The sequence below is a fragment of the Myxine glutinosa genome, chromosome 11 (genome assembly GCF_964187855.1).
Source record: "Myxine glutinosa chromosome 11, kmMyxGlut1.1, whole genome shotgun sequence".
Lineage (NCBI taxonomy): Eukaryota > Metazoa > Chordata > Myxini > Myxiniformes > Myxinidae > Myxine > Myxine glutinosa.
In genome coordinates this window covers 34,868,120-34,891,693 of record NC_136271.1, presented here as the reverse complement: position 1 = coordinate 34,891,693, position 23,574 = coordinate 34,868,120, and the positions used below count along the sequence as shown (strand labels likewise).

Genomic DNA, 23,574 nt, shown 5'->3' with positions numbered 1-23,574 from the left:
TGTTCTGTTTTCAAAACGCTGGACAAAGGGTAAGATGTTCGTGAGAGGTAGGGGGGGGAGAAAAGAAAATCAAAGAAACAAGCAAAACTATGAAGGAAAGAACCCATATTCACAAAACACTGACGTGGGGGAGGGAGCCTGGAGAGACCAGGCCGCACAAGGCGCGAACAAAAAAAACGACTAATTACACACAAATTTGCAACAACTACAAAACCAAAGCCAAATAGAAACACACAATAACACATACACAACAAAATACCCAGCGGAAATTTGACAAAGAAACGAACGGGAAAACACTCAAACTTTGATGCCGTGGAGAGATCGAAGCAAGCCTCGTCGCTCGAGGGACCGGAAGTCCGGTTCTATGGTTCTACCTATAATGTCAGAGTATTATTTCCTGAAGTGGTATTGACATGTACATAGAGATGTCATTTTATTACCTCCTGATATCTTCAGTCCCCTACTATCCTCTTGGGCCAAACATCCCTTTTGCTTCTTTCCCTCATTCCCTGTGCATATATGTAAGTGTAAATGATCTCAAGTACATTAAACTTGTAATGGCCAAGTATTCTTTGAAGATAATGTGTTCTCATTTTATCTTTTCTGAACAATGAACTGCAGGAATCACAGAAGTGATGGTGGAGACCATTGTGCCCAAGAATGACACTGAGTCTATCCTGGTCGTGCTTGGGAAGTTCAAAGGAGAGGTACGTATCTTGGTCCCTACAAGAAAAAAGACATTTTGATTTAGTTCTGGCTGTCAAAAACATGGTTTTGGTTGGTTTTCTTTGCACAAATGTGAAGGACTGAAAACAATTTAAGCAAAAATTTGGTTGTTCCGTCGACTGGGTGGCTGTTGGGATTTCGGTCACCATTGTGATGACATTAGTTGTGTATTTCCACATAGCAGGATGGGATTCAAACAGGCTGTCATCTTCCACATGAGCAGGCTATGATGAAAAGACGGGTGAACATAGTGCAAAAACTCGTCGGAACGGGCTGGGGTGCCAACGCGGCAGTACTTCACACCTCAGCTATGGCATTGGTGTACTCAATGGCTAAATATTGTGCAACTTCCTGGGCTGCAAACACTCAGCCCAGGAAGTTGCACACTAAACATGTAGAGGCCCAGATGAATTACGCAATGCGTGTTATCACGGGAACTCTGAAATATACACCAGTAACCACCTTTAGAGGCAATTTTTCCCCGCAAAGCGGGGGTTGGCCTTTTTCGGGAACCGTGGTTGTTGTTGTTTTTCGGTCCCCTATTTGAAGCAATGTTTTACGGCCGGATGCCCTTCCTGACGCCAACCCTTTTTGCCGCCTTTAACGACAAACAGGGAATTACCAGTGAACTGGTACTCAATTAGCCGACCTCGGAAGGATGACAGGCTGAGTCAACCCCCCTGGCGTTAATTCAGCGATCGACCGGGATTCGAACCCAGGATCCTTGGATCCTAAGCCGGCACCCTCGCCGCTAGCCCAACACCAGGGATTGAAATATACACCAGTGCTGGACAATATAGCACCTCCCCCCCCCCCCCCCCCCCCCCCACCACTCTGAAACATTCACTGAGATGCACCTACATAGAGAGGTCATCCACACAAATGATAACCCATTCATAGAAAGCTATTGAAGCTTCCAACTCGCCATATGGTTTGTTTCTCAAAAACGTTTCTGTACACGTACCCAAGCCCTTGCAGGAGAAGAGTGCAGTGGCCTGGAGGAAAGTGTGGGATGAAATCACCGTTCATACCAATCATCCAATTTCTGACCGAGTCATCTGTGGGATGAAAGCTACTCGGTTTTGACCTGCCTAAGAAAATATAGAAGCCCCATAATCAGATGTGAATGAGACATGGTCACTGCAGCCACTGGATGCACAAGTAGCATAATTAGGAGTTCCACAGGATGTGACTGCGGCAACCCTGATCAAATTATGGACCACTTCACATTTGGCTCCTTAAGAACGTTAGATTGCCAAACAAAACTCAAACTGCTTGGAAAGATCATTTTGTTCCATAGTCCATCTTCACAAATATCTTTATCAAGATTGTACATGGCTTTTAACAATCCAAGGTTCATGTAAAAACTGGTCTATATGCAACATGCAGGTCATGCCCCCACTAAATGGTTGGTATTTCCTGTTGTTCAAAACACCAAATACTTTATTGCATTCGTGCTTCATGTATTGCAAGTGAGCTTGTAAGACAAGTGACAAAGAGCAACATACTGACACTACTTGCGTAAAGGTTTGTGAATCGTTCAAATACAGAACATCCAGGGAACACTGGCCTGGCTTAGCAAAGCATGTCATTTTTGTTGACCCCTCTCAATCATCATGGTAGACGTGAGCAATTGGAAGTGTTTTTTCTGAAACACTACAAATTTGCTGCTGTCAGAGCTGTTTCTTCCATCCAAAGCAAGGTTTGCTCCATTTACAACAAGCTTACGATACATTCCCATTTTATTTTTTGGGATGCCTTTGGACTCATGCATTATCATGACAGATGGGACGCCCAGATTAACATCCATCTGAGGGACGGCACACACACTGATAAATCACCCTGGCTGTCAAACACCGGAATGACAGTTTATAGCTGGGTCAGGATTCAAACCCAGGCTGGACAGCTTGCAGACGAATGTGCGGACCATTTGGTACATTCGTGCAAGCGCATTTGTCCTGAGGAAATTACACCTATTTTCGTAATGATAAAAGTGAAGATTTGCAATTTAATTTTGGACTACTTTATCACACTTCAAAAGTGTTTGTTTGTTTGTTAGTTAGTTATATATCTGACTTGTGTAAATGTATTACAGGTATACCTCACTTAACACTGCCCCGTAAACCGCTGTTTGTCCTCGGGGATTTTTTTTTAAAGAATTTTTTTTATATATATGAAGAAAATCCATACCACGCAGCGCACCTGCCGTCATTAATTGTACTGTATTCACACACTGAGCTAATCAGCACTGTTTACTTTACCTCCATCTGTATCTGTCTGTCTCTCTGCCTTACAATACTGTATTTCCATGTTTTGTGAGCATTTTACTGCAAAGTAAAGTCTTATTTTACAGCAAAACAAAGACTTAATGTCTGCAAAGAAGCCTGCAAGTATTAGTGCTTGAAACCTGACAAAAGTATCGAGGAAAAGAATCACTTTGGATGTGAAAATGCAAGTGTTAAGGCAGATGAGCATCAGGTGGAATTGGGTCATACTTTCAGGTGGAAGTAGGTGGAAGTTGGAAGACTTGGCTACGTAGACTATGAGAATAATTCTCAACAATGCAGACAAGATAAAATCTTCTGCCCATCCATCACCTCGTTACGTAACGAAAACAAAGTGAACTCGTTCAAGGAGCAGAGTAGGAGCGAGAGCAATATCTATTTTTATTGATGTTTGTATGTTGAAGAAATGTTGAGTTGGATCTTGGAGACAGCATGAAGCTGGAAGGTGTGAAAACATTTTGTTACCAAGGAGACATGCTGATGGAGAAGGTGGATCAGACTCGGCAACGGTTGCTCGAGTGAGATGTGCATGGAAGAAGTTTCGGGAACTGAGTGGCTTGCTGATGAGGAGGGGAGTGTCGTTGAAGCTGAAGGGAAAGGTGTATGCTGTATGTGTGAAAAGTGTTATGATTTATGGGAGCGAGACATGGGTAATGAACGTAGAGCAGCAACGAAGGCTGGAAAGGGTGGAAATGCGAATGGTTCGGTGGATGTGCGGAGTATCGTTGAGAGAGAGGAAGACAAATGATGAATTGCGAAGGATGATGGGAATAGAGCCTGTGATGAATGCTGTGAAGATAAACAGGTTGAGATGGTTTGGTCATGTGTTGAGGAAGGATGAAAGTGACTGGTTGAGAAGAGTGATGGAAATGAATGTAGAAGGAAGTAGAGGACGGGGAAGACCGAGAAAGACTTGGCTAAAGATGGTGGAAGAATAAATGCGGGAAAGGAGGTTAACAAGGATAGATGCAGAAAATAGGGCAAAATGGAGAAGATTGTCATGGGGACCGCAAGGCTAACCCCCGCTCTAACAGGGAAAATGGCCTTAAAATGCATGTTGTTGTTGTTGTTGTTATATTGATGTTTGTATGTACATATTTTATGTTTTTGATAACACGGTATGTACTTACTGATGGAATTATATTTTTAAAATATTCTTTTTATTCATAAAATTACATGTTTACCATCTGTATTACTGTTACCGATACCACAAATGAAGCCCTCATACATCAATCATACGTAATCTTACTATAATTCACCAAATGTCCGTCCGTCTGTCTGTCTGTCTGTTCGAAGGTACTGTAAAAACTGCTGAACCGATCGCAAAGATATTTTGGGTGGATAATCCTGGGATCTCCAGGAGTAAAATAGGCTATTTAGTTCTCCCAATTTCAGCTTTGGTCTCCAGCATTCTCACGTTTGGACTCCCGCATAACATTCGCGTTCGCATAACATTCATTGTTCTCATTGTGACTATGTTGCTTTCCCAGGTGCCGCGCGATCGGTGCAGCTGTTTGTGCAGCACCCGGGAAAGCAACATGTCTCCATCGATCTTGCCAAGGCCGTAACAGCTATTGGCTGAAAATCCTTTTAACTGTTGATTTGGTACAGTTACACGTATCGGGAATTTGGTACACGTATCGGGAGTACATACGGTATCGCGATTGTGAATACGATTATCGATCACGATCATAGTGTATCGATCACGATTTGAAACACGATGGAATAATATTTACCGATATGAACAGTGATGTGGCTTTTATTGAAATTCTAAAGATTCTGTTTAGATTTTGATGATTTGTGTGTGATATGATTCAACAGATGTTTATATGAATCGTTTAAAATAAAAAAACTTTCAATTTCTGATATTTTGCCTTTTCATTTGGGCCTCCCAATTGAAGCCCCGCCCATAGGGCGGGTACCGTTGCTAGTGTAAGAAATAACGCTGTCGGGAACGCATCTCCATATATAAATAATGGTATTTATGACCTCTTTTAGCACATTTCCGATTCGTGCTCCTTTCTCCACAACGCATCCCGAGCACTAAACGATGTATTAATCTACCTTCATTAACATGCCAGCAATAGTGATCAGTTGCATCATTAATCATTGTGAACAGTCAGCAATTGTGCTTACAGGGATAAGATTCCCATCATAGAAATGTACACACAGGTGAATCGTGACTAAAACACTTTCTGAACTCAAATGAGTTGGGCAAATGCAGACTTAACCAAGTTACCTTTTTAGAATTGCCTAAAATTGGAATAAGGCCAGTGTGTAATCATGCCTGTCTTGCCACAAAACAGGTGGGCCATGTACTGAAAAGGGAGAAAAGCAGATGCCGGGCTGTCGTACAACTGGCACATGTTTCTGATTTGCAGACCTTCGACTACGACTGTATCTGCCATTACGTCGGTCACGTTGATGACTGAGGTGATATGCCCTCCCACACCTCCCCTCCCCCAAACACCCGGAGCATCACCAAACTGAGGTGATGCACAGCGAATCACCATGCTGTTCTGCACATGAACTGCTCAAATTTGAGGCAATAGCACATTGTGGGGTGCTGTACGTACTGCCAAGTGAACTTTCATCTTGATGTCCTTGCAGGCGTCGGCATTTATACCGTTCATATATAGGTCGAACAGTAGAAAGTCAACAATATGAGAATATGCCCAACGGAATTTTTCTTTTCCCTGTTATCAGAAAGAGATGTATACATCTTGTCCCTATTAAAAGTATACAGGAATAAAATACAACACTCCCTCTGGAAATGTGCTTCTTCCTGCTTCTCATGATGAATTATAACAGTAAATGGTAATTGTACTGCACTTTTGTACTCGGATTTGCTCACGTGCTCTGTGTAAGTAACTTTATTTGTATCGTTTTTTGGTTACACAAAATGTTTTGTACAAGCACAACAGTGTCATGTATGGACCATTTTAAAGTAGTAGTACAACTGTATAGATGTGATCGCTTTGAACACGTGCTTCAATGCACAGGAGAAATTGTCCACGTCGTGTCTCGAAATTGAACTTTTGGACCTCCATACTCCCCACTCCTCCAACCAAGTCAGTAAGAAACTTTGCAGCAGGAGGAGGTTTCAAAATGATGATGGCTGCTACTAAAAAACAAGTTGTACATCGAAATTTCTACAATTATCAGTAGCCATGGCATTTTACCGTCACCCAGAAACGGGCAGCTCTTATCCCCAGATTACAAATTAGCGTAATAGCGGGTCCTGTTTTGGAGGGTGCGGAAGGCGTGGTCGGCACGACACTTGGTGGATGGGATGCACCCGAATGGCTCGAGATCGTTGAGGCAGCGCTGCAGGACTCTGTCAACGGAACTCTTCACCTCGACCCAGCTCACTTGCCTCACTGCCATGACGGAGCGCAGTGCGTGCCTTCGTGCACATGCCTGCACAGCATGGCATTTCAGGTGATTTTTGCAATAAGAAAGCTGTCATTCTTTACCCATTGTGCTGACGTTTTTGAAAAACAAAACTTAAAATAAAAAGGAAAATCTAAAGTTTTGGTCATGCCATGGTCTTCATGTTTGCATGTTATAAAAACGATAAGACCACTAAGGAACATGGAAATTTCATGTGAAAAGACGATGTATTTTCTCTGTTCAACAAAATATTGAATTGCAAGGCTTATTGTGTTTAAGGTAGCACTGCTCGCTTTTCCACAATTTGGCCATCCCATCTGAGCACATGATCCAAGATTCAGATTGCATAATTGTCCTTGTTCTGCATGTGATTTGTATCAAAAGCCCCATCCTCAGGTTTAGGTTATTGTTCAAACAAAATAATAAAATCCAATTCCATTTTAGCTCTTCCAACAAGACGTTTACCTGATGATGTCTTTTGAAGCCGAAGTTTAAACGAGAGAGCTCGTTGAAGAAGGAGCATTCGCCACTCAGATTTGCAGCTCGAATCTGTAATTTGAGAAGTCTATGAATAACACCTCTCCATATACACAAGTGGCAAAACAGAAATCCAACACTATAATAGGGTAATTCTAATCAAATATGGCTGAACAAATAACATCAGGTGGAGTAAGTGTCAGAACATTTAAGCTTTCGCACGGCGAATCACCTGATTTTTATTTTATTTTTTGTGGGGGGGGGGATGGCAGGGGGTTGAGGGTTAAACAACTGAGCCAAGAATATAGGGAAACAACTCGACAGGAAGTACAAAATTCTCACCTCTGAGCAGGCCAGATGGTCCATGCTTCCAAACCAGTCCACTTGGCCACGGCAGTGATCGTAGGCATGAATAAGTTCGTGGTTTACTATGCGGTTCATAAGCGATTGGTTCGATATCACATTTTTACATAACACCAGCTGAAACAAAGTTTAGATCAAGATATGAAATGCAAACGTGCAAAAAAACCATAACATCTGGCCCATTTCTTAATTAACAAAAGTTATTTTTAAAAATATACAAGGCTCATGCATGGAGAAGCTGTTACGTAATATGGTCCGGACATGGAGATTAGGATTTTGAAGGAAATTAGTAGACAATTGGCATTGACTTATAGTATACTAGCCGAAAGTACCCGGCGTTGCCCGGGTTCTTTTTGAATGAATTTACTACAATTCAGCTTTTACTCGCGGCCGTAGAAGATTGACTACTATAATTCAGCTCAGCTTTTAATTGCGAAATGGGCCCAGCCCGGCTGAAGTGGTCTCGACCTGGCCACCTAGCCTATAACCTTCCAGGGGCCCGTCCCGACATTTTTTGTTTTAGAGGTTTACTCCTATCTTTCACCGTTCAGGAGATTAGCGCGTGCAGACAAACAAACAAACAAACAAACAAAAACTTTCTTTTATATATATATATAGAAGATATATAGATGGGGTTCAACCCTGAGGTCCCAACATCATGAAACTTGCTGAGAGGAGCACCCTAAAGGTCATTTAAAATCGGTCTTTAAAGGCAGTTTAAGCTATAAATTCATTTCATTCAACACTTGCTTCCTGTTTGTTATTCCCATCGAAGCACTCTCTTCAGAATGTGCTGTTGTATGAGGGCATGTTGAACAGAATGCCTCTTATAGTTTTTCTTCAAATAAGGGTAAATATATTTGAATGAAACAAAGCACAGTTCACACATTAGTTCTTCCCACCACTGGGTGCCAAGTTTCATGATTCTGACGCAAGATGTCTCGGTGCAATGTTAGTCAAGAGGGCAGCACAACATCAGTGCTGTGAAGCATGAAGTGCTGGAAATGGGTGTCGGTTGCACCATTACGATCCTTTGAGTAAGAGGTGGTCAATGGAGAACCGCCACAAAAGATCACCAGGCGAACTCCGTCAAATTTTCATCTCTTCACCAAATAAGGAACACCGTCATGGAGAACATTTTTCTTCCGATGATAATAACTAGAGGTTCCAGGGAAGCAGAACTCAACTGAACTGACTGGACAACTTTAAAGTAGGTCGGGTCTCACATGCCAAGTTTGATGAAAATTCATCAATATATGTGGACGCTAGATTGTTAACGTCGTTTCAGAGCTGAAAAAATATACTGGCCTATGGCGGCCATTTTGTGACAGATCGGGTTGACATGCGACAGCAACCTACCTTGTGTGGTAAGAGTCTCAAACACCGAGTTTGATCAAAATCCATAAATATTTGTGGACATTAAAGTCTTAACGTCGTTTTGGAGCTGAAAACAATATGGCGGCCATTTTGTGACGGATCGGGCTGAAATGTAACACCAACCTGGTCCTTGGGGTAAGGATGCTGCATATCAAGTTTGATCAGAATCGGTTGATATTTGTGGTTGCTGGAGTGTTAACGTCGAAAAGCTAACGGACGACAGACGCCGGACGACGGAGGGTTCAGTATGTAATGAACTCAACTGGACGGTCGTCCAGGTGAGTTAATAATTGTATTTATTTAGCGCCTTTTGCCAATAGATAGAGGAGGCTGAATGTCGAGCTGCTCTGAAGCACTGATTAAGTCAGCAGGATGCAGCAGAACCGCTGTGGTGATTATGTTGAGAAATAGATGCATGATGGTAGAAAAAAAAGATTGATGTTAATGTCTTTCTTTGTTTCATTCAAATATTTTTACTTGTTTCAGAGAAAAACAATAGGAGGCATTACTTTTCAGCATGCCCTCGTAAAAGTAGTAATAACAAGCGTTACGCTTAGGTCCCCGTCGGTGAAGTGATGTGAGTTGACAAAGTGGAAGACGCAAGGCGGCCATCTTGGATTTTGACTTGGCGACCCAATTTTCAATGGCGGTCTCCCTGATGCGTAGATACACCCACACACCAGATTAGAAGTTGGTACTTCGCTTATTTTTCAAGATATTTCGCTCACAAGGTTCAGACATATATATACAGACTTGGCATTTAATATGGAATTTTTTTTTTGTGGGGGTGAACTTACTTTTCAAGATGTCTTAGAACCAAGGTTCATTGGAATTATGTTGAAATTATTCTAGATTTTGTTAATGTGACCTTTAAAAGAAACAAAAACCACATTTGACATTTCGAAACAAATAAATTGATCCTTGAAAGTGATGTAAACCGATATCGAACTCAATTCACGGACAGTACTGTGTTAAACTTCTGTACGTTTTCCAGAAGTATCTCTTTATTTTGCACATTAGCCAAAAATTTTTTTAACAAAAACAAAAGTTAAATTACGACTGGGATTACGGATAGTAAAATTACAGTTCAGTCCTTCGTCTAACCCCCACGAGCATTCAGGAGAGCACGTACACGTTGAGGCATGCTGTTCACGATATTTGCCAAGGTTTGGACAGGAATCGCTTGCCATGCAGTGACAATAGCCTGCTGCAATTCACGCACAGAGGTCGGCTGCTGGTCCAAGTGGTCGATTTGACGTGTTAATTCTGCCCACAAGTTCTCTATCGGATTCATATCCAGGGACATGGCAGGCCACTCCATATGCTCTACACCACGGTCAGCAAGAAAGTGTTGGATCATGCGAGCACGATGAGGCAGTGCATTGCCATCTTGGAAGACAATGTTTCCTCGAAAGGCTGCACGAGCAAATGGAAGCAATGTTTCTTCCAGAATGGCCCTGTACTTGAACTGGTTCAGGTTTCCATTCAGAACAACCAGGTCAGTTTTGCCCCCTGCATGAAAAGCAGCCCAAACGGTCACCCCACCACCTCCATCTTGGACTCTTGGCACTATACAATCTTTGTTGTAGGCTTCATGCACTTGTCTGCAAACTCGGACGTGGCCATCTTGACGATAGACCAGAAATCTAGATTTGTCACTGAAGATCACGTGATTCCAGTGTCCTGGCTGCCATTGACGGTGCTCTCTGGCCCACTGCAATCGGCGCTTGTGGTGTTGTCTGGTCAGGCGTGGCTTTCTCAGGGGACGCCTGGCACGATAGCCTGCTTGAACCAGTCGTTGGTTGACTAGCCTTCTGGATACAGGCACATTTGTCAGTTGCTGCCACTCAGACCTAAGCCAATTAGCTGACTTGGTACGGCCATTGCGGACTAACCGGTGCAGCTGGCGATCATCCCTCCTTGTGGTTCTGCGGGGACGTCCTGGCCTCAGTATTGGAGTAGGGACACCCCTCTGAGCATTTCGTTTCAGGATCTTTGACACCTGACCTTGAGTGATGCCATACTGCCAAGCAATAGCATGCTGTTTCATGCCGTAATTTCGTAAAGCCACCACTCCATGACAAACAGCATTGTCGAGTTGACGGACCATCTCCAGAGGAAGCGGCAATAACTTTTGGAGACGTGCAGCAGTTGTTTTCCACTAATACAGAACGCAACAACCCTTGTATACCCGACTGTGAAGCCAATCAAATGCACCTGTCCGTACATTTTGCCACGCCACCTGTGATATAATCCTGTTGACTTCTTGCTGCGACAGAATCAGTGACATGGTTCTTTTAACAAATAAATCACCAAAGTGTAAAAGAAACTCACCAGATTGATATACTGATTTAAGAAAGTAAACCCAAGTCAAGAAAAAAAAAAAATCCATATTAAATGCCAAGTCTATATGGTGGCGGCCATCTTGGATGTTGACGTGGCGACCCAATTTTTAATAGCGTTCTTCCTTATGCCTGGATACACCCACACACCAGATTAGAAGTTGGTACTTCTCTTATTTTTCAAGATATTCCACTCACAAGGTTCAGACATACATGGCGGCGGCCATCTTGGATTTTGACGTGGCGGCCCAATTTTCAATAGCGTTCTTCCTATGCCTATATACACCCACACACCAGATTAGAAGTTAGTAGTTCGTTTATTTTTCAAGATATTTCGCTCACAAGGTTCACATATATGGTGGTGGCCATCTTAGATTTTGACGTGGCGACCCAATTTTCAATAGCGTTCTTCCTTATGCCTAGATACACCCACACATTAGATTAGACGTTGGTACTTCGCTTATTTTTCAAGATATTCCACTCAAGGTTCAGACATACATGGCGGTGGCCATCTTGGATTTTGACGTGGCGACCCAATTTTCAAGAGGGTTCTTCCTTATGCCTAGATACACCCACACACCAGATTAGAAGTTGGTACTTCACTTATTTTTCAAGATATTCTGCTCACAAGGTTCAGACATGGCGTCAGACATACATGGCGGCGGCCATCTTGTATTTTGGCGTGGGTTGCACCCACACACCAAATTAGAATTCGGTCCTTCGCTTACGCACGCACGCACGCACGCATGCACGCACGGACGGACACACGGGCGGATGGACACACGGACGGAGGGGAGAACCATAGTCCGCCTTTCGCTCCGCGGTGTGACGGGGGACAATTAACGCAGATCTATACTGAACACAATTGACATTTGCAGCAGCTTAGATTGGTGGAAACCTGATTGTCAATTGAAATTACCCTCTGTCATCTTGCTCTTCCACAAGCCTCGATGTTGATTAAAACAATCCCGCTTTAAATGATTAGTGTCCAAGGTTAAATTCTAGTTTTTGATCGCAGTTCAGCTGCGACAACTTGTCTTTTTTGCCTTGCGCTTCCCAATCATCAGTCGTTAGGAATTATATTATTCCGCAAGTACAATTACCGTACAGATATTACAAATCGGCTTTGTGAATAATACCTGGCAAGTTTCTGAATCGAATCCTCCAGCAACTTTCCTTGTACACTCCTCGCATGAAAAGTGACGTTCCTTAACCATCGGGCTGTGGATACAACGCATCATGTAACCTGGAGAGCCCGGTGAACAGAGTGTACCATCAACGCCGTTTCCAAAGTAAATAATTCGGAGCCTCTCTCTGTTTGTGCACTTAAGTTTGTGACGCTTGAATTAAGAGAAAATTGACAACCGGAGAATTTTACGCTCGGGTGTACATGTTACTCATTGACGGTTAATTCATGTTCCACTCATTAACCTCACAGCAAGAAATCTTTAAATTCTCCAGCATTCATTTTCTCTCTCATTTTTTCCCTCATTTGTTAGTTAATAACATCTTAGGTATAATGCAAGGCCAGGTTCATTCATCTTGTTGTGATACGAATGCAAGCTTACCAGCCTGCTTCCTTTAATGCTTCCAAAAGCACTTTTGCAATAGGGTCTGTAAGGTAAAGAGCAAATATAATCAACAGTAAATGTAATTTTCCTCTTAAACAGCAAGAATATTCACAGATAGTTCTCTTTAAAATCTATTACATTTTAAATTTGTGAATGCATATTCAACAAAATTGTGAGAACTGTAGAATGGAGAACAAAAGTAAAACCAACTCAAAGTTTATATATATATATATATATATATATATATATATATATATATATATATATATATATATATATATATATATATATATATATATATTGTAACGGTTTTGAGAAGTGTGTAACGAATTTGAGAAGTGTAACGGTTTTTGAGAAGTGTAACAATTTTGGAGGAAGTGTAACGAATGTGAAAACGTTACAATGTGAACGTTACAAAAGTATGGTAACACCCTGGTAATGTAAATAATGGTCGCAGCCGTCCTCCTAGTTAATTCCATGAAACTTACACGCAGGTCACGATATATCTTTTTAAATAGTGTATTTCCTTATTCTATGTAGGCTAAATATGTGTTTCCCACTAGATTGACTTTGCATTGTATCAAACAAAATAAGCATAGGCCCTTGCAATTTCCCCAAACATCTCCGCTCTCCAAAGTTCCTTTCAAAAGGGTGGGAGTTGTGTTCAATCCCGCAAGCCGCCATTGCCCATGTGCTAATCTCGGAGAAGAAAGGCGTGTCTCCACCTCGTCATCGAGGGGAGGAGTGAGCCAGAGGGTCGCATGGCCAATCAGCACCGCGGTGAGCGACCCGGTAGGCGTGCCCTCGCAGCCGGCGGCTTGATTCCGCCCGAGGTGATAAAAGCGACTGTAAGGGACTGCTTTACCAGATGACCTGGGAGATGAGCAAAGAGGCGGCACCAAGAGGAGCGGTGAGATGCGAAACGCTCCAAGCCAAAGAGGAGAGGTACTCGGCAAGGAAACCAGCTTTGGAGAGACGCGCTGAAAGGAGGGAGACGGCTCCACCACAAGAAGAGGAGCAGGTGTGCCGAACCAGCGCGTGACGTCTACAGCAGCGGATACGCGACGAAGGGTTTTCCCGCCAAAAACCGCGAGGAATTGAGAGCTGCTGCCTCCGACCTTGCCTCCCTCTCAAGCAAGCCACCTCAAGCCCTACCTGCCTGCAATATCCCCTGTGTAAGTGTGAACGTCCTGTCCTACTCGTTGTCTTGGGATTAAGTAAATTGAGTAGAATAAGCTAACGATGCACTGTGTGACTGCTTTTTCCATCCATTGCTTGTAAATAATTTTGGTCGCTCTTCCTTTTTGCTTGTGTGTGTATAATAAATCTGTTCTTCCTCCGTACTCTGTCTTTTTCTCTTTTCCTTCTCTTTCGGTCGCTTTAGAGGTTTCCCGATTGAATATCTGTGGAGCGATCTGGTCAACGTCGGGTGGAATCGGGTTCTAATCGGGGAGTAACTGTTCGGACGCGGTAATACACCACCGCTCGGTCAATATAACATCTAAAACCGCGTCTGTAACAATTGGTTGTCAGGAGTTGGATTCGGACCTGGGACTAAATTTGTTAGGCCCAAATTTTGGAACACCAATTGTGTTATATCTGTAACAATTGGTGTTGGGAGTGAGATTCGGGGCCCGAACCAAATTTTTTTTAAAAAACATCTAGAAAAAAATTTGGTCAAAATTACGAGCTGCCAAAATTGTGTTGTTTTATAAAACCCGAATTTTGAGATCGCGCCATGGACAATCAAGGCGATCGGATGTCGGTGGGAGAGATAGACAGGGTGGAATCGACCCAGGACCTCGGGGAAATGTATGTGGAGGAAAGGGAGGAGGAGAACATTGGCAATGTGGTTGAGGGGGTATCAGGTGCACAAAATGGCGTCCTCGCGCACGTGGGTGTAGCGGCACCAAATTTGGCCGTGGTCGCGGCAGCCGAGCCAGAGATGCCAATGAATTTGGACCTGTTTATGAAACAGATGATGGCCTTTATGGTAAAAACAGACGATAATTTCAAAGGGATGGAAAACAGAATGGGAAACCAAATGGGGGTAATGGGGAACCGGATGGATGCTCAGGGTGAGCGATTGGAGGGCCAAATGGGGGTAATGAGGGACGAAGCGAGGGGTACCGGTGAGAAGTTAGACAATAATTTTGAGGGGTTAGACAACGGGATAAAAGAGGTAAAGAATGGGTTAACGGGGGTGGAAAATAGAATGGCTGCCCAGGAGAATCAGTTAGAGGGGGTAAAAAATGGGTTAATGGGGTTAGAAAATAGGATGGAGGACAAATTGCGGGAAATAGGGGAACAATCTGCCAGGGAAATCAAACAAATGGGAGAGCAGATAGAGGAGGTGAAAATCGGGGTAGAAACCAAACTGGATGCTCAGAGGGATGAATTGGGACAGATGAGGGTGGCATCTACAAAAGAGATGGAGGAAATACGACGAGGGGTAAGTGAGGAGGTTTCGGGGCTACGCGAGGAGGTAAAGCGAGGTGAGAAGCGTATGGAGAAAGAGGTGAGAAATAATACGGCTAAGTTACAAGGGGGAATAGAAGATCTGACGAAGGGAGTAGAACAGCTGACAGTCGGACAAAGGGAACTAGCGGACCAAGTGGAAAAGAACACTGCAATCATCGGGGGTTTGAAAGCGACACAAAAGGACATTAAAAACGAATTAATAGCAACACAAAAGGAATGTCAGATGGTACATGAGGGGTTGACGAAGAAGTTGGAGGAGGTGACAGAAGTGATGGAGACGAAGGACCGAGAGGTGAGGACGCACATCGAAACGGTTAAGGTGGCGTTAGAGGAAGAGATAGAGGGGGCGCACCGGGAGATGAAGGAGGTAAAGGAAAAATTAGAGGAGGTGGAAGAGGGGGTGAGCGAAATTAAGAAGAGACGGAGGGAAACTAAGAGGGAGATAAAGGAGGAAGTCATGGAATATGTACAAGGTCTGTGTTCAAATCATGATGAGGTGCTCACTAACCAAATAAAAAGTTTGCAGGTGGCAGAGGAGGTGCAACGACGAAGTACGGAGGTGAGTGGCAATGTATATGATGTGAGGGGAGATTCAGTCGGCTTGGGGGGTGGTGTAGACCCGGGTGTTCGTGAGGGACCAATGGTAAGATGTATGACTGGTCCGGAGTGGATGGACAGGGGAGGTGTGCAAGGAGGTTTGGCTATGGGGAGTGAGGGGGGTGCTGGTGAGCAAGGGTATGGGGGTATGGCGTGGGTAGCGGGTTGCGGAGGGGCGACCCAGGCATCGACACCAGGAGGGGTAGTGTTTGGAGGGACGGGGGACGCGCGGGAGCCCCCCGGGAATAACGTACTGTGGGAGCCCGAACGGGTTGGTCCCGCGTTGATCCCGAAAGGAGTGACGCGCGGGGTCCGACCTTCGGGCGCCCACAAGGTCCCACTCGCGCCGTATGACGGCAAGAGTGATTTGAGGGCGTACCTGGCGCAGTTTGAGTACATGTGTAAAGGCAACGGTTGGAATCCGGACGAAGTTGGAGTACACCTGGTGGGGGCACTGCGCGGTGCGGCGGCGGAGGTGCTGACGGCTTTACCACCGGGTGCTCTCACCCTGCCAGCTCTCCGTGCGGCATTAATTAATCGGTTCGGCATTGAGCAGCAAAGCGAGCTTGTTAAAGCCCAACTTGCGCAGCGAAAACGCAAGCCCCAGGAGACCATCGGGGAACTTGCTCACGATATTCGCCGCGCGGTCGGGATTGCACACGCGGACATGGCAGCGAGTTCCCAGGAAAGCCTGGCGCTGGATCACTTTATTCAGGCCCTTCCGGATCTGGAGCTCCGGCAACAGCTCGCCATGTGGCGCCCGCAAACCATGAATCAGGCGGCCGACGCTGCAGCCCGTTGGGAAGCAGCGAGGCCCCTGGCCCGGGGAGGCGAGCACCACGCAGTGGCGGTGCGTCAGATGGGGCCCGCCCCCGACGGGGGCCCTGACCTGGAGAGCATGGTCCAGAGGTTAGTGGATCGGCGCCTGGCGGGACCTGGACCATGGCAGGCGGCCCCAGCGGTGGCACCCGGTAGTCCCCGACAGAGTACCCCAATTCGGACATACAGGGGGGGGAATTTGGAATACTGGAGGCAAGCACCTTACCAGGTGAGGTGCTATAATTGTGCTCGGATGGGTCACCGTGCATGGGAGTGTCGAGCTCCGTGCCGGGACGTTTCCCGCCAACCGATGCCCTCAACTCCGCCCCGTATAGATCGGCCTAGCCGACCTCAGACACCCCCCCGCCAGGGCCCGGGAAACTAGAACGTGCTGGGCATGCAGGGCGGTGTTCGGCAGTAGGGGATGGGGAGAAGCCCTCGTTGACGCGACAGGTCATTCATTGTGGCCGAATTGGGACGGGTAGTTTGACAATTCGGTGCAAAATTGCCGGCGTGGGGGTAGACGCCGTGGTGGACACGGGAGCCAGCGCCACGATCATCAGCCCCGTGGTCCTTAATTCGAGTGCAGACGGCTGGGGTAAAATCCAGCGTCTGGAAAATCATAGTTTGCAGTTGGCTACCGGGGCAACGGCTCCGATCATAGGGCGTGGTTTTGTGACCCTCAAGTTGGGATCGGTAAAGCAAGAGATAGAGGTTTGGGTGGCGGAGGTGTGCGACCCATGCTTAATAGGGTTGGATTTGTTGACTGCCAGCGGTTGTAAAATCGACTTGAGTCGGGGGATCCTGCGATGGGGAGTGGAAGAGCTACCATTGGAGGGGGTGAGCACGGCCGAGAGGGTGGAGCTGGAGGCTCCTGAGGCCGTGACCATCCCTCCGGGGGCCGAGGCCATCGTGCCGGCCCGATGGTCAGCTCGCCCGACATGGCAGGAATCCTGCGGCCTGGTCGAACCGGTGGCAGCGCTATCCATACCTGGTTTAATCGTGGGCCGTACCCTTGTAAAAACGGACGGGCCGGTGGTGGCCGTCCGAGTAATTAATATTAGCACAGAACCACGCACTATAGTGAGGGGCACGAAGGTAGCTGGCTGCACCCAGGTTAGAGAAGTCGCGTCAGTGAGGGGCGAGAACGTCCAGCCGAGCCGGCCCCAGGGGGAGCCTTCAATAAGTTCTAGGAATTGGCCCGATCCCATTTGCGAGATGGTAAATCGTAGTAGTGTAGAGTTGGGAGGTACCCAGAGGGAGGCCTTACACAAACTGGTTGGGTCCCATTTGGACCTCTTCTCCTTGTCCACCGAGGATATTGGACGTACGGGCCTGGTGAAACATCAGATCCACACCGGTGAGGCCCGGCCTATTCGTCAGGCCGCCCGACGGCTCCCTTGGAGCAAGAGGGCGGAAGCTGACGAGCAGGTTGAAAAAATGCTCGACGCAGGTGTGATCGAGCCCTCGGGAAGTCCTTGGATGTCACCTGTTGTGCTGGTCAAAAAGAAGGATGGGACCACGCGGTTCTGCGTGGACTATCGCCAGCTAAACAACGTGACACTCAAGGACTCATATCCCCTGCCAAGAATTGATGACACCCTCGATGCCGTTGCGGGCTCAAATTGGTTCTCAACTTTGGACCTCAAGAGTGGGTATTGGCAGGTGGAGATGGATAGGGCAGGGAAGGAGAAAACGGCATTTTCCACAGGTAAGGGACTGTATCAGTTTACTGTGATGCCGTTTGGTTTGTGTAACGCCCCCGCCACCTTTGAAAGATTGATGGAACATGTACTAGGCGGCATGCCATGGCAATCATGCCTGGTGTACCTGGATGACGTCCTAGTACATGCCAAAACGTTCCCCCAGGCAGTAGCTAATTTGGACCAGGTGTTCGGGTGCCTCAGACAGGCAGGGTTGAAGCTGAACCCGAGTAAGTGCACTTTGTTTGCAAGAGAGGTGGCCTATCTAGGTCACGTGATCGGCCGCGAGGGGGTAAAAACGGACCCAGAAAAAATTAAAGCGGTAGAGGCGTGGCCCGCACCACGTACCATCAAGGAGGTGCGGGGATTTTTGGGACTCTGCTCCTACTACCGGCGCTTTGTGGCGAAATTTGCGGAGTTGGCCCGTCCCCTCCACCGGCTTACGGAGAAGGGGACGCGATTTAATTGGACACGGGAGTGCCACGAGGCCTTCCAAAAATTGAAGGGGTGTCTAACATCCGCACCCCTTCTAGCTTACCCCACTAGTGACGGGACATTTACCCTGGACACGGATGCGAGCCAGGAAGGATTGGGCGCAGTTTTGTCTCAGACACAGGAGGGCGTGGAGAGGGTGATTGGTTACTATAGTCGGGCCTTAAGTAGGCCCGAGCGAAATTATTGTGTCACTCGCAAAGAGTTATTGGCTATGATGGCTGCCATGAACCATTTCCACCCGTACCTGTACGGGCGGAAATTTTTGGTTAGGACTGACCATTCCTCCTTGCAATGGCTCCTTCGGTTCAAGGAACCGGAGGGCCAAATTGCAAGGTGGTTGGAAAAGTTGCAGCAGTACGATTTTGATGTGGCCAATAGGGCCGGGAAGGCCCATGGTAATGCGGACGCACTCTCTCGGCGTCCTTGTCTGGGGGAAAACTGTAAATTTTGTGCGAGACACGAGGAGAGGGAGCAATTGGGCGATTCCGCCCCGATTCTCGTCGTCCGGGCAACCCGGGTGAGAGGGCCAATTTTGCCACTAACCGCGGACGAGGAATTTGGAGATTTGGCATGGAGCACGGCCCAGCAGGAGGATCCTGTCCTGGGACCGGTGTTCAATTGGGTCAAATTGGGGCAAAGACCAAAGGGGGAAGAGGTCACCCCCCTCGGGGCGCAAACAAAGGCGTATTGGGCTCAGTGGCAGACCCTGGAATTGAAAGGCAACATCTTGTATCGCAAGTGGGTGGAGGTTCCCTCTGATAGAACTTCCTGGCTGGTGATAGTCCCTGACAAATTCAAGAACGTCATATTGCAACAGGTGCATGGTACCCGCTCCGGCGGCCATTTGGGCAGGACAAAGACAATATCTCGGGTCCGCCGGAGGTTCTATTGGGTGAATATGGGGCGCGACATACAGGACTGGTGTCGGAGATGCGACGCCTGTTCTGCCAAAAAGGGACCAGCACGGAGGATGAGGGCCCCCCTTCAATTACATCAGGTGGGGGCCCCCCTTGAGCGGGTGGCTATGGATATTCTAGGACCGCTGCCCCGCACCCGCCAAGGTAATAAGTATATCCTCGTTGTAATGGACTATTTCACCAAGTGGCCGGAGGCCTATGCCCTCCCCAACCAAGAAGCAGGGGTGGTAGCACAGGCCTTCGTAGAAGGATTTGTATGTCGGCACGGGATTCCACAGGAGCTGCACACCGATCAGGGTCGAAATTTTGAAAGTCAATTACTAAAAGATGTGTGCAGACTCCTGTCAATTCGAAAAACCAGGACCACGCCCTTGCGGCCACAAGCTGACGGGATGGTGGAAAGGTTCAATCGAACAATGATCCAACAACTGGCATTGTTCACCACCACCCGTCAGGATGACTGGGACGAACATCTCCCGTACCTGTTGATGGCCTACCGAACTAGCCAGCACGGGGCCACCGCATGCAGTCCAGCGTTGCTTATGTATGGGCGGGAGTTACGGGCTCCCGCCGACTTGCTATGCGGTGCCGTGCCAGACACCACGGACACACCGCCGAGGGAGGGTTACGCACGTCACCTGGAGGAAGGCATGGAGCGGGTCCATGCCTTCGCCCGCCGCCAGCTCCATCTGGCGGGGGCCAAGATGAAGCGCAGGTACGACGACCGGAGCCAGGGGAGTCAATACGCTCCGGGGATGAAGATTTGGTTCTTTAATCCCCGGAGGCGGAAGGGAAGGTGCCCAAAACTCACCTCCCCCTGGCAAGGCCCAGGAGTCGTCCTGTCGCAAATCTGTGACGTGGTCATTAAGATCAAAATGGGGCCAAGGACCCCCCCTCGGATCGTCCATGCCGACCGGATAAGACCTTATGCCGGCGAGCAGGCGCCCTCATGGATCGCCTCGGCTCTAGATGCCGAGGCAGGACCCAGTACCTCTTGCGACGGGGGCTCGTAGCGTCAGAGGACTGGGGGGATGGTAGTGAGAGATGCCCGCTGTGGTGGGATGGCAACGCTGCCATCCCTCACAGAAGGTGGGGCAAATGCGCAATAGCTTATGGGGTGTATGGCAGTGAAAACTAGCCCGGGTGGGTTAGGATATTGATAGGGATCTAGCGAAGCTGACATTAGGTAACGTTAAGGTTAGTTAGTGACTGATACCTGTAGTGGGGACGCAGGTAGATTAGTGTGGATTATAATGACGTGGGAGCGCAATAGTTTAAAGGGACGACTGGGAAGCGCAAGTTTCAGAAGGGAGTAGTTAGCTGAGATGATGCCGTGTGTGTGAAGATTGAACAGGTGAGAATTGAACAGGTGTGATTGCACAGGTGTGCAACTGAACAGGTGAATGGACCAGTGTATGAGGGAGTAGTGGTGATTGCGTGTTGTGCTGACCAAATGGTCCAGGAAGAAAGGAGGGTGCAGGTGGCACCAGGTGTGAGGGCACAGGTGTGCAACAACAGGTGTATGTGGCTGTGTGGAATAAATGGTAGTGTGGAATATCTGGAGTATTGGAATGGATGGTCGTGGAGTGAGAATGGTGGAAATTGTGGAGTGGAGTGGATGGTGCGAAGGTGTGAATGGGGGAAGAGTGGACCCCCATCACGGATACCCGGGGCGGGTAGTGTAAGTGTTAGGTAGAGGGTACAGGTAAATTGTGGTTGGATATTGGCATCTGTGGTGCGGGTGACAGAATGGTATTTGGATGGGTGCATTAGTGTTGTGGAAATGGCTGGGCGTGTAGCCTGTTAGTGTGTGTAGTTGGTTGGGCGCTCCACCACTGTGAGGATGTCGGCCAGGTGAGGCCGCAGGTGGGCTCTGGGAGCCGGTAGTAGTTGTTGTGGATGGGGCCCGAGGATCCGGAGGACGGACCCGGGTAGCCCAGTGCCAGAGGGCACCGAGTGGGGTGACAGAGCCAGGAGGGGCCTGCCCCAGTTAGATAGGTTAGGGTGAGGAGCTAGGTAAGCTCGGGTGGCAACTACAGTGGTGGAGGTGTGCAGGTGGGTAGACCTGCTGGGAGAGCTACACGTCGCAGCCCAGAAATTGTGCGAGGGCACCGGGAGATGAATCGGGGGAGTGAGGCCCCAAATTGAGAAGCACCACAGTTTGGCCAATGGGAATTGGTTATTAGAACCCATAGTGTAAGTTGGCCAATGGATTGGCAGGGAAAGACCCCGGGTAGTGTAAAGTGTGTTAAAGTCATTTAGAAAATAGTTAGGATGAAGGATCTCCTCGCACCATCTGCATCCACTCACCTGAGGTGACAGGTACTCCACACCATGCCATGTTTTGATTATTTTTTATGATGCAAATGTTTGGATTGTGAGACGCATCATGACGTGGGTGTGACATTGTGCTTTGATGTTCCATCTCTGCCTCCTTATGAGGATTGATGACGAATTGGGTGATGGCAAATTTTGGTTAGAGGGATTGTGGTGACGAATTTGGTATAGGGGAAATATGGGGAAGACGTGACAGTAGTGACGAATTGGTAATGTGTAGATTTTGTACATATGGGGTAAGGGCAAGGGTAGGGTAGGTGACAGGGGGGGTGACGTACGGTAGGGACGAGCTTTCTCACTTCGCCCTCCGTACGCATTTCGCCTTGCATTGCCTTATTGACGTGTACCCTTGTGACCTTACCCCTCGCTCAATTGTCTTTCTTTTGTCTCCCACATGACCTGTGCACCATTGGGTGCCGAGGGGAGCGTGCGTGAGGTGGCCATTGTGCGCCCGAGATTCCCAGAACCAGCATGCATTGCGTTGATGTACCACTTTATGGACCGCTGTTCTGCGGCCAAGTACCACTTGATGGACCCCAGGTTCTGGGGCAGGGCACCTCTGTTGGAGACCGGCCATAGTGGCCAGGGAATCTTGCTTGCGGACCTCGGTAAGGTGGCACCTATGCCAAACAGGTGGACCACCCTTAGTTGGCCCCTGAGGCCCTAAATAAAAAACGAACACAAGTTGTGCTTTTTTATATTTCCAAGTAGGCCGCATGAAGCCAGAAGACGTCGGGAAGAACATCGGCCCAGCAGAGAAAGAGAAGACCACCACCAGTTGTTTTGTTGTGTTTATTAAGAACCATGGTGACTGCGCACCGAGTGGTGCTTTTGGTGCTTTGTGGTGCTTGTGGTGCTTTTGGGTGCTTTGGTGGTATTGGTACTGGTGCATCGATGCAATGCGTGCTGTCTCCTCCCTCCCAACAGGAATTTCTTTTTCTTGTTCCCTAAAAAGAAACAAAACAAAAAAAACACAGGTCCTGGGTTGCGTTGTAAATAAGAAATAACGTCATTGTAAATAATGCTCCCCACCGTAAATGTATAGTTTGAGAATAATTCCGTAATTCGGTTAGCTGTGGGCTTGAGTCTGTTAGACAGGGTGCAATGCAATAGGAGGACATACTTATTTGTGTTTTAAGATTGTCACACTCAGGGTCAGGTTAATTGTAGAGGGAATTACACCTACGTGTCACACTAAGTTAAAGTTTAGTAGGCCCGAGAACGGGACTGAAGAAAGGAGGGTGCAGTGTAACGGTTTTGAGAAGTGTGTAACGAATTTGAGAAGTGTAACGGTTTTTGAGAAGTGTAACAATTTTGGAGGAAGTGTAACGAATGTGAAAACGTTACAATGTGAACGTTACAAAAGTATGGTAACACCCTGGTAATGTAAATAATGGTCACAGCCGTCCTCCTAGTTAATTCCATGAAACTTACACGCAGGTCACGATATATTTTTTAAATAGTGTATTTCCTTATTCTATGTAGGCTAAATATGTGTTTCCCACTAGATTGACTTTGCATTGTATCAAACAAAATAAGCATAGGCCCTTGCAATTTCCCCAAACATCTCCGCTCTCCAAAGTTCCTTTCAAAAGGGTGGGAGTTGTGTTCAATCCCGCAAGCCGCCATTGCCCATGTGCTAATCTCGGAGAAGAAAGGCGTGTCTCCACCTCGTCATCGAGGGGAGGAGT

The 23,574-nt window shown here is 47.2% G+C and overlaps 1 protein-coding gene across 3 annotated transcripts in view; it reads left to right on the top strand.

The window, feature by feature from the left end:
- The window catches only part of GPKOW (G-patch domain and KOW motifs), a 106,559-nt gene extending 100,017 nt beyond the window's left edge, over window positions 1-6,542 (top strand). For 2 of the 3 annotated variants that reach the window (XM_078786555.1, XM_078786553.1), the window contains 2 exons: window positions 622-707; window positions 5,318-6,542. In XM_078786555.1, the coding sequence (XP_078642681.1) occupies window positions 622-707; window positions 5,318-5,443 (212 nt within the window). In that variant the 3' untranslated portion in view covers window positions 5,444-6,542. Of the gene's footprint in view, window positions 1-621; window positions 708-4,501; window positions 4,880-5,317 lie in introns of those variants that run through there. The other variant, XM_078786556.1, reaches the window with a different exon arrangement.
- Window positions 6,543-23,574: the final 17,032 nt, after the last annotated feature.